This window comes from Carettochelys insculpta, chromosome 1, assembly GCF_033958435.1.
Source record: "Carettochelys insculpta isolate YL-2023 chromosome 1, ASM3395843v1, whole genome shotgun sequence".
In the NCBI taxonomy this organism is placed as follows: domain Eukaryota; kingdom Metazoa; phylum Chordata; order Testudines; family Carettochelyidae; genus Carettochelys; species Carettochelys insculpta.
The window spans coordinates 163,073,449-163,090,095 of NC_134137.1; the positions used below are offsets into that span (position 1 = coordinate 163,073,449).

Here is a 16,647-nt window from a genome sequence, read left to right on the forward strand (position 1 = left end):
TATAGTGTCTATGAACCATCATCAAAGAGCTCGCCTTCTTTTGCACATGTCAGCAGCCTGTGAGTAATGGGTGCTATAACTCAGCAAGATGTGCAAGGGCTTGTGGCCAGACCATGTGACACTGAATTCCATTTTGCCCCACCCCCCGTTTTTTTTTTTAAATAAACTGGGCTGGGAACTTAAGCTGAAACAAATGGCTTCCAACTAATGGAGGAACTATATAAGGCAGGGAGTGAGATCATCTTGTGACCTCACTCTCCACAGAAGAGAATGCCTGGTAACACCTGAGGAACAAAGACAGGAGCAGAGGGAAAGGGGATTTATGGCCTTTTTAGGAAACTTGGTGGACTGTTTGTATTATCAGTAAGGGTGAGAAATTGGTAATTGAAATACTATTGAGTACAGGTTGCACCTCCCTATACTGGGATGCTTTCATCCAGCAACATCCATCATGTGAGAAGATCACAGATGTTCCCAGGCCAGAGAACATCTGTAGCCAGGACTCGGTAAGCAGGAAGGATGGCAGCTCAGGGCTGCTGGGGTGGCCCCTGCTCCCAGCCCTGCTGTGGTAACAGCCACGTGGGAGTCGCAGCTGTGATGTCAAAGCTGGGGCTGCAGTGGGGATGGGAGCCATGGCCATGGTGCTGCCACCATGCCTGCAGAGGAGCTGGGACAGCCCATGGCAGGGCTGGGAACTGGGGATGGGATAGACTGGCTGAGACAAGAGGCTGGGTGGCAGACTGGGGCAGAAATGGGGCTAGCAGCAGGGGACCATCCCAGTCTGATAAAACCCCTCATTCAGAACTGCTCTGGTACCAAGGGTCCCAGACCAGGTAAGTCCAACCTGTATATGTGTCTTAGTTTTTGTTTATTTGATAAGTAATCTGCTTTGATCTGCTTGCTATCACCTAACATACATAAAATCTGTCTTTCTTTCATTAATAAACTTGTTTTCTGTTTTACCTTCACCAGTGTGTTTTGACTGAAGTGTCTAAGGAAACCTGAGCTGTGTAAACAAAGGCTGCTAAATACTTTCCTACATTAAGGGAGAAAGCCAATTAGTTAGCTTGAACTGTTAAATCTCTATGCAGTGTAAAATGGTATAATTCTGGAGTGCAAGCCTGCGGAGCTGGAAAATTGGCTGGTGCCTTCTGATTTTCCATGAGTGATTTTAGGTAAAGCTAGTTCAGTTTTATGTCTGGCACCACTGACTGTCACATTGGGTAATAATCAAGCCCAGGCAAGCTGGCTGTGTCATCAGTAGAGGAGTGTAAGAGAGGCCAGCCCAGCTGAATGGTTAGAGGGCATATGAATTCCCCCAGCTTCTAGACCACACTCCAAGGGTGACAATTCTTCATACTACAATTCAGCTTGAATATTATTTGACTTCTATTATTTACTGGCTTCCACAGGTAAACCCTCTGATGTGCAATTTATACAGGCACTCTTAACATACGTTGGAAATTTCTTTTCTCATCAATGAAAGGAATATTGTATACACTTTTTGGAGAATATTTTCCATTGTATCTTAGGGGTGATCCCAGTGAAAGAACTAAGACAAAATATGTGCCACTGAAGTCACAAACACTGTTTTGAACATATGCAGAATTACTCCTGGTTGGAAATTCTCCAGTGGAATCTCTTCTTCCATGAGCAAATGTTGATTTGCCTAATTAAAAACATTTAGTGGGTACAGACTGATATAGACAAAGTTGTAATTAGACAACCCACAGAATGGTCATGAATTTCCATGACAAGTCCTGCATCCCTCATTTATGCAAAATGTCCCCTGGAGCGGCTGAGGTCCCCCGACCCACCTCAGCAGCCCTGTGGGATACTTTTGCATAAATGTGAGATATGGGACTTGTTATGGAAATTCGCCATCCGCAGCTGGGGTTCCTGAGGCTAGGGCTGCCAGTGTGGCTCCATGTCCCACATAAGCTTTTTGAAAGTCTAGCAACCCTAGACACAGAAAATTTCATAAAGCTACTTTGTTTCCTGGTCACTCACTTGGTGAGTTATTGGGAAGATTAAATTTCTAGGCTCCCAGTTTAACCCCTCAGTTGCTAAGCACAGTGTCTCACAACCAGGGCTCCATTTCTCTTTCATGGAAACTTTTGCGTTTTTTTTTCTTTTTTCTTAGTGTTGAAAAATCCTCATTCTGAGGTGATTGATATGTCCCTGGCCATGGGCTGTGGTGCCTGTGTGGCTCTCCCCGCATCTTAACCAAATAGCCTTAGGAACTGAGCATTTACAAGGAAAATTCACACTATTTAAAGTGGTGAATTTATTCCCTATCAAACCCCATAAAAATTATATTTCATTCATAAAAAATTTACTTCAAAAATCTCTTTTAAAACACTGTATAATGTTAGGCAATACAAAGTATATAAGGGCGACCGTTGAAGAGGTCAGTTGGTATGAATATTTATGAAGGCCATTAATATTCATGAGCAAGAGTTCAAAATTCTGATAGTTGATAGGTGCATTTAGGATGCCTAATTAATATGTAATAGGGAATGTTACCTGGTTGCCTGGGCAACCAGGATGCGGACCTGACAGGCAGAGGTTTTCAACCAGGTCCGTAGCTGCTCTATAAATTTGGGAGCAGACCCCGGGCTCAGTCAGTCGTGTCGGAGCAGCGGACCCAAGTGGATCACAAAAAGAGCTGGACTGAAATCACTAGAAGAAGGAAGAAAGACGACAACAAGCGTCATGTCAATCATCGTACCCCAGCCACCGTGGGATGTCGAAGACACGAAGAGGATCGAATACAGGAACTCGGACTGAGCACCCATAGTCATCGAGGGACGCAGAAGAGCTCCTGTTTGCCACCATCCTTGAAGGCTCCGGTGTTTTTTCTGCAGGGTTTGTCTAGGCAGGTGATGCCGCCTGACAAGCGCGCGCCCTGTGACAGGGACAAACCGCAGCAGCGGTCCTGCCCTTCCCCTCATCGACCATTGCCGGTGGCCGGTGACGGGAATTAAAGGCCGTTTTCCACAGGAGGTTTTTTTGTTAACCACGTTGGTCTTTTTTTCTCCTGTTCTCTGTTTTCTTCTCTTTCTGTCAGGCCTTGCGCAGCGCTGTAAAAACGTGCCTGTGCTGGCTATCACTTCTTAGCATCTATACGAAGTGATTTCAGGCCCAGTGCCTGGAGACAGATCTAGGAAAGAGGTAAACTAAAGTATAATTGTAATGAGTAATTTAATGTGTTTATTTTATGCTTGTTGTTGTATATTTGCATGTTGTTGGATGTGCTAGTATAATATAGAACTGTTAGCATTTAAAGAGACAGTAGCATATAAGAAGGAGTGGACTGGGAGTGAGCCAGATCCTTTTGATGTGGCTCAGATTTTGTAACCCTTAGCACACTAGTTTAAAAGTAAAGCACAGGGGGCGGTATTTTAAAACCAGCCAAAGGAGCTGATGCATGCCACACAGTAGAATAGTAAATTGTATTTAATTGTTTAATCCTTAAAGGGAACAGAGCTCATATTATTTTGAAACTAGCCCACAAAGGGTAGACCCATTTCAGAGGATCAACCGTAAGAGGTGGTCCCAGATTGGGGTTATTTTAAGGGAGTGCCGTAAAAGGTAGCCCTAATAGGGAGTTGTCCAAACGAGGCAACCCCAAAAATAGGAATCACCCAAAGAGGGACTCCAGATTGGGATATAGTTGGATCCACCGTAGGAGGTGAACTCTCCGCTATACCCCGGGAGCTGTCCAAACAAGGCAGCCCCACAAGATCTGCTCCCCCCCTTGCTCGAGAGGGAGCTTGAGCGACCAGAGCAACTGTAGGAGGGAACTCTGGAAACAGGGTTGAGAGTTAGAAAGCTCTCCCCAACCTGTCTGTGAGGGATAACACCCCACAGCGGGCTATTTATTATTGAAAAGCTCTGTATATTAACCAGTTTCCCTTTGCAGCACACAAGGAAGATCACAATGAAATCCCTGGGATGTGCAGTAAGTAAAAGGGTTTAACTAATTTTGCTGCTTGTTGCAGCATTGCTGCTTGTTGCAGTATTACAAGTTCAAAAGGCTCTAGTTTTAAATTGATTAAACCTTGTGCTAAAACTAGTTGTGTGGGGGAAATATTTAGTCTGTTAGTTTAGGTTACTCAGTTGTTTGTTTTGTGTTACCCTTAATAAACTGTCTTTGTTTTTACCCTTAAAAAGCCTTGATCCTTCTTTCAGGGTAAGATACCTATTGCAGAGATTCACGTCACAACCCTGTATGACCCCACTGAGATTGGCCACCGTGTACACTGGCCTGGGTTGCAGGGTAAAACCCAGAGGGACATTCCAGTGAAAGATTTAGAATATTTGCGTTTTGCACATCGTGCCTCAGCTTCCCCTGTCGCACGCACTCTCTCTGGCAGTGTCTTTTTCGCTCGATACGTAGATTAAAAGAAAATTGAAGTTTGAAATATCAAGATCCTTTACAAAACAGAATTATCTTTTTCCCACCATTGTGCACCATTTTAGCCTTGGATTTTCACTTATGTAGGTACATATTTTTCTGCATGCCAGCAAACATTTGCCCTTCACATACTCTTATTTACAAGCATCATTATGTACGATAGCAGTGGATTTGTGCAAACATGTGAATTCTTAGCAGATGCTTGCATATACAAAGCAAAGGCACAAATGTGTGTGCATATTGCACGTGCACAGCTGACAAATTGTCTCTTCAGATCAGCACACTTAAATGCCATCTATTTTTTTCAAACCAATCACAAGTTTAAAAGGTTGCTATCTCCATCCCTACTCACAAGAGACCATGAATACATATCTATCGCGAAGAACATAGGGCTGACGTACAATAGTTTATAAATACTGGATATGACCTAGTTATTTGGCATAGTTGATGTATGCTGGGTCATTGAGATGCTAACTGTATGCACAGTTTGGATTAATTTAATAGCAGGATTGTCAGGAAATTATTAGAAAGGCAACAAATAGCTCCAGATAATCAACCTCCCAGTAAACACAGCAGGGGTCATTAAGAGAAAAGACCTGAGTTAATAGCTGGGAAAGATGCTACTTCCAGGTACTAACCAAAGTTACAAGATTTTCTCTGCCAATACTTGGAATGAAAAAAAAACCAAAACAACAACAACAACAACAACAAGAACAAAAGTTCATATTCTCTGAGTCTTCCATGTACCAGTTCACTCTCCTCCCTTGTCTCATGAGAATGGTGCTCTATAGTCTCCTCACTAGGAGAGTCTTCTAGCCTCCCCTCCAATCACGGGGGACCATGCATCTTCATTCTATACCCTAACAGGCTCTTGTCACACTGGCACCTTCTGGTGGCTGTTTTGGGAATCAGCTTTGATCAGGAGACGTGCCCTTTTGTGGTGGTGCCTCTCCCATTGTGGTCTCCATCTTTAGATCCAGTATAGTTACAGTCCCACAGCCTTTGCTTCACGGCACAGCTCTCTAGCCGTATCACAATCCAGTTTCCCCATTTTGAGGAACTTCTTCCACAACAGTCTAGCTGCTCCTTGTAGTGGTTTGGCAGTTCACAGCTTGACAGTTTCTTTAGTGGTGATGGGAAGGGAGACCGGGCCTGCTCAATATTCTGGAACCCACACCAGGGACCCTTTAAACAAGAGCTTCTTCCTGCCTTACTTTTGTGCTTCACCAGTCTGTCTTAATTCTCTGGGCCACTTCCCTGAAGCCCTTTGGCTTCTATCTCTGCCTCCCTTGCCCACTTTCCAGGGCCTAGAAGTCTTGTTCATCGTGCTAGTCTTCACAGCACTCTAAAAAGCAGATCCCCTCCCTTGGGCTTCCTGAAGCAGACTGACTGTTCTTGTCTGCAACTTCCTTTTACATGGGCTGGCTGGGCCCTGATTGGTTGGTTCAGCCCCAGCCATAGCTACAGCTCTAATTGGCTGTTTCCCTGCAGCTCTCCATGTTGGGTTTTAACGCTATTAAAGCCAGTGTGGAACAGATGCTCCATCACAGTGCCAATAAATGCAACTGCTGTTGCCACGACTAGTACAACACAGAGGGGAAAAGCTGATTATTTGGTCGCAGTCCTGAAGATGTGGTGGGAGGACAGTAGTGTTTAAAATATGGGGAAGACTCACAGGGAGAGAAGATGGGGACCTCACAAATTTTAAAAGTGCACTAAGTTTGTGTGCTTATTTGTTTTAAGCCACACTGCTGAACTTTTTTAGGTTTGCATATCACTACTTTGTATCCTAAAAAAAGCACAGGTTGAGTATTCCCCTAAATACTAAATTAACTCAAAATTATCATCTGTGATTGCACTATTATGTTTTTTTTTCAACTCTCCACCTACTTTCTCTCTGCACAGCAAAACAAAAGCAGAAGAGGAACTTTAATGGGACAGGGAAAGCTTATCTTGGGCTGTGAACTTTCCCTAAGTGATCTTTTTCATGGCACTCCCTAAGTAAAACATCTGCAATATAGTCTCTGTGTAGGGATCAGTAACACAACTAATTCTATTTAGTACATCTTTTTAACCTAAGCCCATGTTTCACCTCTACGAAATGAAAGAAGGAATTACCTTCCAGACCATTCACAGGAAAAACAAAAACAAAATCAAAAACAAAACTGTCAGTCTACCACAGACAAATTTCATTTCACAGGATGATTGGAACCAAAAAGAAATATCTTCTGTGAGAAAAGAGGACTAAATCTCAGCTAACATGGCTGATGATGCTAAGGGAGATTTTCAGATTTATCTTTCAATCATAAGGCATTACATCTTGGTTGCAATAACCAGACTCCTTACGCCTGTGAAAATCTGGCAGTGAAGATGCTGCTGATAATTTGGGACTAAAATGGCCACATTACAGCCTTTTATTTCCTGTGATGAAATTGCATCTCATTCAGGCTTACCCGTACTTATTTCACCAATATAAGGCAGTTCAGTATGCCTTCAAAAGTCTTTTTCCATAGCGAAGATTTCATAAACACACCTATAATTTTTTCACTCTGTTTTATCAGTGTAGCTCTTAATAGTGCCCCCCTCCCACCTCTTTAGTTTCCTCCATACTTTTGACTCCCTTAGACACCTTGGAAATTTCAAATCATATTATTCATAAGAGATCTAAAGAATACAATGAAGACAATGAAAACACTGATTGTCCCAATCTGATCCTTGAAACCTAAAGATTACATTGTGACTGGTACTGCTCAGCTGTGGAAAACTCTTGAAACTAGAGCTATGTGATGTTTTTGAGGTATGTGTGTGAGATGGGACTCAGGATGTGGGGCTAGGAGGTGTGGGGATTCAGAGAAGGGTGTGGGATGTGCCAGGGGCTAGAAGATCTCACCAAAATTGATGCTGCTGCAGTGGCAGTAGTTCCCCGTACCCTGGGACCACGGAGCCCAACCACGCAGGGTGGCACGGGCCACCAATGGCTACTGCACCGGGGTGTCTGGGACAGCAGGGGCCATATTGGCTGGCTGGCACCTGCTCCTCGGGGCACGCCACAGTGGTGGGGGCTGGGCTGACAGCCAGCACCTGCTACCTAGAGCTGGGGCACTTGTTGCACCCCATAGTCATTCTGGGGTCTGACTGTGAGCCATGCTTGCTGCTCCACCCATGGCCACTCACGAATATAACTGTAACAGCTATCACATTCCTCCCTTTCCATTTGATAATGAACAACTGCATTCCAGGCACAACCCATTGTCCTGGCACAACCAAATCATAACATTACTTTAAGTGATAACAGGAAGCAGCACACCAAATTTGGTGGTCTTAGCTTCAACCATTTAGGAGGAGTTCCTGAACAAATGGATTCATGGATGGACAGATGCACCAACGCTCTAAAATATATAGTAGATTAATCGTGCCAGGGAAGTAAGATTAGACACTGTGGTATGTTGTTCCACGTTAGGACAATTATTTTCAGTTTAATAACCACAATAGATACAGTATTTCTTTAGGAAGTGCTCTTTTTGTAGTTTCGGTAACCCAATGACACAGGACAATGAAGCACTAGGAACAGAGAATTCTGCTTGTTGTTTTATTGTTGAACCAGATGAACACGAAATGCCTTTTTATACCTGAACTCTACAGCAGCTACAGCCAATTGTTTCCCTTTCCCTCCCACATCTGGAGATTGAGCACATGAGTGAATTGTGTCACAGATAAACAGCCTGAAGCAGCTGGCTGGAGAGATGACATTTCAGCTGGGTACAAAACAAATGCTCACAGGAAAAAAGTGAAAAAGTAAGATAAGGTTGTTGAGACTGTATGCTGGCCAGGTATGCTTGTTCCACTGTGTCTGGGGTAACTCAGACCTCACCAGGTCATTTATAGCTTATTTTGATAAACTATTTCAGACATATCTAGTCATTAAGGTAGTTCAGTCTAGTGTTGCAACCTTCTCTTCCACGCTTTTATATCAGTGAGAAAGGAGGGCAAAATCATTAGCAACAACATTGTTCTCTAGATGTTTGAAAAGTGTCCACTGAATGCCTCATTTATGGCCATCTTTTCTGCTCACAATCCAGCTCATTATGATCAAGAATAGGAAAAGTGACAATAGGTATCCTTGTCACACTCCTGAGAATACGCTGAAGGATTCTGCCAAGAGACCATTGGTATGTCAAGGATTCATATGTAGAATGAATCAGGTTAATAATTTTGGATGGGATGCCACACTGTTGCAGCAGTTTCCACAAAGTGTCTCTATCAACATTGTTGAAGGCTTTGTTGAAGTCCATGAAAGTCATGTTCAGGGGGAGTTCCACTCAAACAACTGTCTCAACACTAGCCAAGACTGCCTCAATGACTGGACTGAGCATTAACAAGGGAAAGACCAAGACAATGAGGATCAACCAGCTGAAAAATAACACCATCACACTGGTCGGGGATTCCTTAGAAGATGTGGAGCAATTCACCTACTTAGAGAGTATTATGGGCAGAGATGGAGGAACAGACAAGGATATCAATGCCAGGATAATGAAAGCAACAGATGCATTCAAGACTCTTCATCCTATATGAACCTCACATAACATTTGCGAAGATGAAACTGCAGATCTTCAACACAAATGTGAAGAGTGTGCTCTTTATGAATGCGAGACTTGGAGTACTAAAAGATCTTCAGATCACAAGCTACAAACATTCATAAACAGATGCCTGAAATACATCCTTCATATCAAACGGCAAGACTTTGTCACAAACAAGGAGCTTTACAACAAAGTAGGACAAAAAATGACTTGGCACTCAAATCAATAGAAGAAAGTGGGGACGGCTAGGTCACAATCTCAGAAAACCATCATCCAGCATAGTCTGCCAAGCTCTCAAATGCAACCCGCAAGGAAAATTCAAAAGATGAAGACATTGGGCAACGTGGAGAAGATCTACTGAGACTGACGGACTACTGGGGTACTTCTGGCGTCAGCTAGAAATTTTGTCCTGTGACAGAGCGAAGTGGAGGATACTTGTAGAAGACCTATGCTCCACTTGGAGTACAAGGGTTCAAGTCAAGTAAATCAATTTCAGATATGTTGGCAAGGTGTATGTTGTACCAGAGAATTTTTAAAATGGGGGGTTTGTGTACCTAGTTCATGTAGGCTGGATAATTGTGTTTTATCCTCTATTTACAGATGACCATTTTTGTATTTTTCATACATAAAACCTAAACAGTTTAAAATATTTAAGGCGTTTTTCCCCCAAAGGCTATGTCTACACTAGCCCCAAACTTCAAAATGGCCACGCAAATGGCCATTTCGAAGTTTACTAATGAAGCGCTGAAATGCATATTCAGTGCCTCATTAGCATGCAGGCGGCCACGGTGCTTTGAAATTGACGCGGCTTGCCGCCGCATGGCTCATCCAGACGGGGGTCCTTTTCGAAAGGACCCCACCTACTTCGAAGTCCCCTTATTCCCATCTGCTCATAGGAATAAGGGGACTTCGAAGTAGGCGGGGTCCTTTCGAAAAGGAGCCCCATCTGGATGAGCCGCGTCAATTTCGAAGCGCCGCGGCCGCCCACATGCTAATGAGGCGCTGAATATGCATTTCAGCACTTCATTAGTAAACTTCGAAATGGCCATTTGCATGGCCATTTCGAAGTTTGGGGCTAGTGTAGACACGGCCATTATGTTTTATTTTTATATATATATATATATATATATATATATATACACACACACACACACACATATATATCTACATATATATTATATATATATAAAAACAAGAGTGACAAATATGTTTGAAAAACTATCACAAATATTTCTTGAGGCATGCTTAAGATGGATCTTATTTTTTAAATTCACAGAACAATTCAACATCTACCTGAAGTTGTTCTTCCAGGGCAGCAGTAGCTTTATCTCCACCACTTTCATCCACCACGACTACCATATGAGTAAGGGAATTCACGCTGACTTGTTCCTGTTCTAAGTCATCCTGTAGTGCCTACAAAGAAAAGGGGAAAAAATCCATTATTACTCTTTAGACAGGAAGATTCCAGTCTCCAAACAAAATGCAATGCCCAAGTAGAACTTCATTGAGTAAAAAAAATGGGAATACAAGAGATGAAAGGTACTACAATATGCAGGTAAAATTGTCACAATTGGGTCCCCCTTTCCCTTTCTCAAAAACTGTCTAATACAATCTGTCTTTCCTAAGTGTTTAGTTCTCTCATCAATGCTCAGAATGAAATTTTGGGTTGTTGAGCCTGTGTACTTAACATTAGGGCCACGTCTACACTAGCCGGCTACATCGAAGTAGCTGGCACAGTGTCGACATAGCGCGTATCGTGTCTACACACACCGTGCACTACTTTGTCTTTGAAATCAACATTAGGCGGCGAGATGTCAAAATCGCTATTCCTATCCGAAGATGGGAATAGTGCCCTATGTTGACGTTAAACGTTGAAGTAGGAGGTGTGTAGATGATCCACATCCCGTTACTTCGAAATAGTGGGGTATTCCACAGTGGCAATCAGCTGAGAGGTTGAGATGTGCTGTCCAGTTCCTGCAGGTCTCTATGATCACCGTGCACAGCAGCCTTAAAGCACCATGCACTCAGAGTTTCTGTTCCAGGAAGCTGAGAGTGTGCAGGCAGCAGCACACACACGTGCTAGCCCTGCATGCTTTCCAGAGGCCCCGAACCACCCAACCTATACCCATGGCATCCAGCCAATCCCCGAGTACCCCCAGGGCTCCCCCCAGAGGGGACCCAGGGCCACCTGGCACCCAAACAGGGGACCAAAAAGTGGTGAGGCCCCTCCTGGTTGGAGGCCGAGCTCCAAGACCTGATGGGGCTCTGGGATGAAGAGGAGGTGCTCTGCATGATGGGGAGCAAGCAGCGGAACATGGAAGCATTCACCCAACTCGCTGAGGGCCTGGCTGCCTGGGGTCACCCTGCCTGCACTCTGGGTCATGTCCGGAACAAGGTGAAGGAGCTGTGGCAGGGTTATGCCCAGGCCTGGGACTCGGCCAGCTGGTCTGGGGCCACCCCTGTCGCTTGCCCATATTACAGGGAGCTCAGGGCCATCCTGGGCCCCTGGGACACCTCCTCCCTGCCAGCCACACTGGACACTGCAGACGAGGAGTCCCAGCAGGCCTCAGAGCTGCAGTCCAGCCTGGAGGCCATCCCCGCACCCCGCGGCCCACCCGAGCAGCCAGCCCTCAGGATGGCGGAGGAAGGGTCCAGCAGTGAGGAGGGGGGTCTCCTCATAGATCTCCCCTTCCGGAGCACCACACAGGCATCCACCCACCAGGTTTCCCCTGACCACAGCAGTGGATGGTCAGGTACATACCCCACAGGGCACACACCGCCAGGCCACAGGGCGGGGGCACCAGACATGACTGGGGGGGACCCACACACCCCCAGCAGACCCTGACCCACAACTGGCCAGCCACAGCACGGTCCCAGGATGGTGGCATGGGCATCAGTGCCTGTCAGCACCCACACCCATGGACAGCCCTGTGCCTTAAACCAGCGGGGGCGGGGGTACCATGCAACGGGGCTACCCAACAGGGACAGAACACCCACAGAGAGGGATGGAGACCCAGAACCCAAGGGGGGATGGGGGGCATGGGCCACGACCCAGAGCACAGTACTAACAGCCTTCCCCTCCCTCTCTCCCCGTTTCTGCAAGCACACCCTCTGAGGCCCCAGGAGCCAGGCACCCTCCATAGACCCCGAGAACCTGCCGGAGGTCAGGCACCACCATCACCCAGGGACACCACTGAAGCCAGGACGGGAGCACCACCACTGGACCCAGGGGACAACCCCTGTAGACCCCCAGCTCCTGGCGGCTCTCTGGTGGCAAACGGAGGTGGCCAAAGAGAGGCTGCAGTTCGACAGGGAGGAGTCCACCTAGCACCAGATGGCATGGCATGAGTTCATGGGGGTCTTCCGGGACATAGACAGGTCATTCCAGAAGGCTGTGGCCCAGAGCCCACCCCCCGCTCCCCCCCTCCCTGCTGCTCCACCCGATGCCCCCTCACCACCCCACCTGCCTCGCCTGCCACCCTGCTTGCGAGCCCCCAAAGACTGGAGCCCACTGGGGCTAAAAACTGGCCAGTGGAGGCATCCTGGCCCTACCTGCCAGCCCTCCTGGCTCCCAGCCTGCCACACCAGGGACCGTGGACAAGGGGGGGCCCACGACTCAAACCTGCTGGGGGTAGTGCCCCTCTACCCCCACCCTAGATTGATGGGCCAAGGGCCAAGCCATCCACTGGCCCCCCATTTCTATATATTTGTCCCCCCATTTGTTTATTGTTTCCAGTTTTTGTTGTGCACATACCACTAGACAGTTTTATCAGTATTCAATAATCCACAGTTTTATTTTTCAAAGAACCTGAGACATGTGCTTGTTGGGGGGATAGTGGGTGGGTGGTCAGGGCAGTGTGAGGGTGGTGGAGGCAGTGTGCAGGAGGCCCGCTGGGGATGGCCAGGGAGGTGCTCAGGGTCCCATGATCTAAATGGGCCTACAGGGCCTTGTGGACCAATACCCCCTGGCAGTGGGCCTGGCGACTGGGTGTGGCACCCAGCTGGAGGAAGCCCGTGCCGGCATTTACTGCCCACCCCTGGATGAAGGTCTCCCTCTTGCTTTCCACAATGTTGTGGAGCATGCAGCACAAGCCCACAACCTGGGGGATGTTCTGGAGGCCCATGTCCAGGAGGGTGAGGAAGCACTGCCACCAGCCCTTCAGGTGGCCGAAGGTTCTCTCCACCACCTGGCGAGCAGGGTTCAGGTGACCGCTGAACTGCTCCTGACTGGCAGTGAGGTGGAGAGTGTACAGGCTCATGAGCCAGGGCTGCAGGGGGTAGCTTTCATCCGCCATGAGGCAGAGGGGCACGGAGGTGTCCCCCAGAGGGATCTCTCTCTGGAGGATGTTGGTTCCCGCCTCCAGCCAGCAGCACAGACCCAAGTTCTGGAAGATGCGGGCTTTGTGTGTACAGCTGAGCCAGCCCACGTACACATCCTGGAAGTGGCCCCAGCTGTCCACCATGGCCTGCAGGACCACGGAATGGTAGCCTCTCTGGTTTATGAATCTTCCCCTGCTGTGGTCCGGGGCACAGATGAGCATGTGGGTCCTGTCTAGGGCCCTGAAGCAGTTCAGGAACCCCATGGCAGCAAATCCGGTGACAGCCGTGTCCAGGTCTCCAGCTTGGATGACCCTCTGGAGCAGCATGGCATTGAGTGCATGGACCAGCTGTGGGGAGGGGACGTGAGTGCTCATGAGGGTGTGCAGGGTGTCCCAGGCCCCTCCCCCCAGGCCCTTCTCCTGGGCACCACCCAGCCCTCCCCACCCAGCCCCTCCCTCTTGGGGCACCCTTCCCCTCCATGGCCCCACACCCGGGCCCCCCTTCCCAGCCCCCTCCCACACCCTCTGGGGGGGTGCATGCCCAGGCTTCCTTACCTCCATGATGATGGCCCTGACTGTGGCCTTTCCCCGTCCAAAATGGTGTCCCACGGAGCAGTAGCTATCTGGAGTGGCCAGCTTCCAGACAGCTACTGCGACCCTCTTCTCCACAGGGAGGGTGCACCACATCCAGGTGTCCTGGTGCCTCAGTGCGGGGGTGAGCCACTGGCAGAGCTCCAGGAAGGTCTGACGGCACATGCGGAAGTTCCGCTGCCACATGTTGTCATCCCACTCCCCCGTGACCAGCTGCTCCCACTACTCAGAGCTGGTGGGGTAGCTCCAGAGGTGGTGGAGCACCCAGCAGGGGAGGAAGAGGGGAGGCTGGTGGTTGGGGCATCCCTGTCTGCCCCGGGGGGTCCCCTGCCAGAAGCTGCTGGGCAGCTTCCTGTGCAGCACCTAGCAGGGAGCTTGATCCCTGGTTGACAACCTGGAAGGCTTCCAGGTGCTGCTGCTGCTGCTGAGGGTCCATAGCTGCTGTGCCTCAGTCTGCGAAAGTGTAGCGCTCTGCAGACCTCGTGCTATGCAGGCCGGGTGTGCCTGAGAGGGGCTCTTTAAAGGAGCGGCTTCCTGTTGCCCCAGAAGGGCTCGTCCAGCCTGTGACCCTTTCCATAGGCTTTCCTGGCCCCTTATTTCAAAGGGGGATGCTTGTGTGTGTAGATGCTCTGCTTTTCCTTCTGGGGTGGTCCCTTTCAATGTTCCCTGTCGCTACTTCGATGTTGAACATCGACAGCACCAGCCCCGGAGGATGTGCGGACGATATGCATGGAAGTAGCCTATTTCGATGTTGTTACTTTGAAATAGCCTACTTTGATGTAGTGTCTAGTGGAGACATAGCCTATATGAGTAGCAATGGCTTGGTCATTTCAAAAGGGTATGAGACAACAGGAGACCCTTGCATTTTGCAAAAACCGCTATTTGCAATTTCACATATTTGCAGATGTCTCCCTTCCCCAAGCCCCACCCCCGCCTGCCAGTCCTAGCACCCCATCCTCTGGCCTTACGGTGGAGGGAACATGGCCTCAGAGGACCTGTTACAGGGTGACAGCAACTGTCAGGCTCCCCTCCACGCAGGATCTTACCTGGAGCCGATGGCTGGGCAGCAGAGGCTGCAGGATTCGCCTTCCCACCGCACCTACCACGTGGGTGGCAGGAGCTGTATCCTGCTCCATTCTCTTGCACTGTACTATGTTGCACTCCCAGCCCACTGCACCTTGCTTCTCTGCAGCTGGCAGGAACTGGAGGGGTGCTCTACTTTCCACAACTGTGGAGAGGTGAGCACTGCCAGCCAGAAAGGTGGCAGGGTGTGGTGCAGCAGGGTGGAGCAGGCTGCTGCTCTCACTGCCCACATGGTAAGTGTGTCGGGAGGAGGTGGTAAGGCAACACTTGCAGCCTCTACCAAGACTGGCCATTGCCCTCCCCGTTGCCTCCCTCTGCCTCCATATTCACAGGTTTGCTGCTTGCGGTGGTGTCAAGAACACATCACCATGACTGGAGTGGATTTCTTGTACTTTATTAACACCATTTGTGCATTTTATAGTACACACAAGATCTATTCTTATTATTAAAGCAGTGAAGTCAAACTCCTAAAACTTTGGAAACACAAGTACTCTGTTAAGGTTGCCTGTGCAATCTTAACTGGTCCCCTTCTTGTATTAGTGCATTATGATGTAATCCTCAATTACATGCTCACATAACTATTTTTCCAAAGGACTACTGCTTCAATCAGTAGACAGGATGATTGGTCTAGTTAAGCAGCTACTGAATATGTTTATTCTCCTCTTTGTTCAATGTTTAGCCTCTTATTTGTTATACATTATTCAAATATTGCTTTGAAGACTGTTCAAAATTCACCTCGGTGTTCTTTTTTTACTTTATTTACTCAGCATTAACTGCCTTAAGCCTTTTCTTTTACACAACACTACAGTGTGACTGCATAACAAACAATAATGAACTTCTTTTCAGATGTGCAGTAGTATCCCCATTTTAAGGACATAGAGAGATTTAAGGCCAAAATAAACTATTAAATTTTCAGTGGCCAGACTGAAACTCCAAGGACCACAGTGTTTATCATCATATAGCACTTTATGGGGGCGTCTACACTAGGAACTAACCTAGAAGTTAACTTCAAAGTTAGGTACTACATTGAAGTAGCCAGCAGAGAGTCTACACATATTTTCCTTTACTTCAAAGTCCTTACTCCATTCCTGGGAATGGACTAGTGCCCTACATCGAAGTCGGGTATGTGTAGATGCTCAACTTCGAAGTTGCTTACTTCAAAGTTGTATTTCGAAGTAAGCAACTTTGAAGTTATTTTTGTAGTGTAGATACAGCCTATATGTTGCAAGGTCTGTACCCAGAGACTTGAGTTGCAGTTGGCAACTTCTTAGCACTTCTGGAAATCACACCCTCAAATCTCTAGTGAGGAACAAATATGTCACCTGTAAAAAGTTTGGTTTCAGTGACTTGCCCAATATCACACATGAATTCTGAAGAATTAGATTTCATAGGACTGCATAAAACTGCCTTTGGGCTTATCTACACTAATGTGGAAGATCAGGGTCGATCTTCTAGGGTTTGATCACATGTGGAAAAATCAAGCACTCAGGGGTCATAGTCGACCCCTGTATTCCTTGTTACACTTGAAGTGTAAGGAAGGTCTATGGGAGAAACTCTCCTATCAACATTCCCCTGTTAAGACAGACACGTTATCTGAGTGTAGATACCCTGATTTTAGCTAAGCAATTGGCAAATTGCTATCTGCAGTTGACTTCTG

The 16,647-nt window shown here is 47.4% G+C and overlaps 1 protein-coding gene across 11 annotated transcripts in view; it reads right to left on the reverse strand.

Annotated features, from left to right (window-relative positions):
* DMD (dystrophin) overlaps positions 1–16,647 on the reverse strand; it is a 2,199,436-nt gene that overhangs the window by 1,352,737 nt on the left and 830,052 nt on the right. For all 11 annotated transcript variants that reach the window (XM_074994601.1, XM_074994607.1, XM_074994584.1 and 8 more), the window contains one exon: positions 10,291–10,410. In XM_074994601.1, coding sequence (XP_074850702.1) covers positions 10,291–10,410 — 120 coding nt within the window. The remainder of the gene's footprint in view (positions 1–10,290; positions 10,411–16,647) is intronic.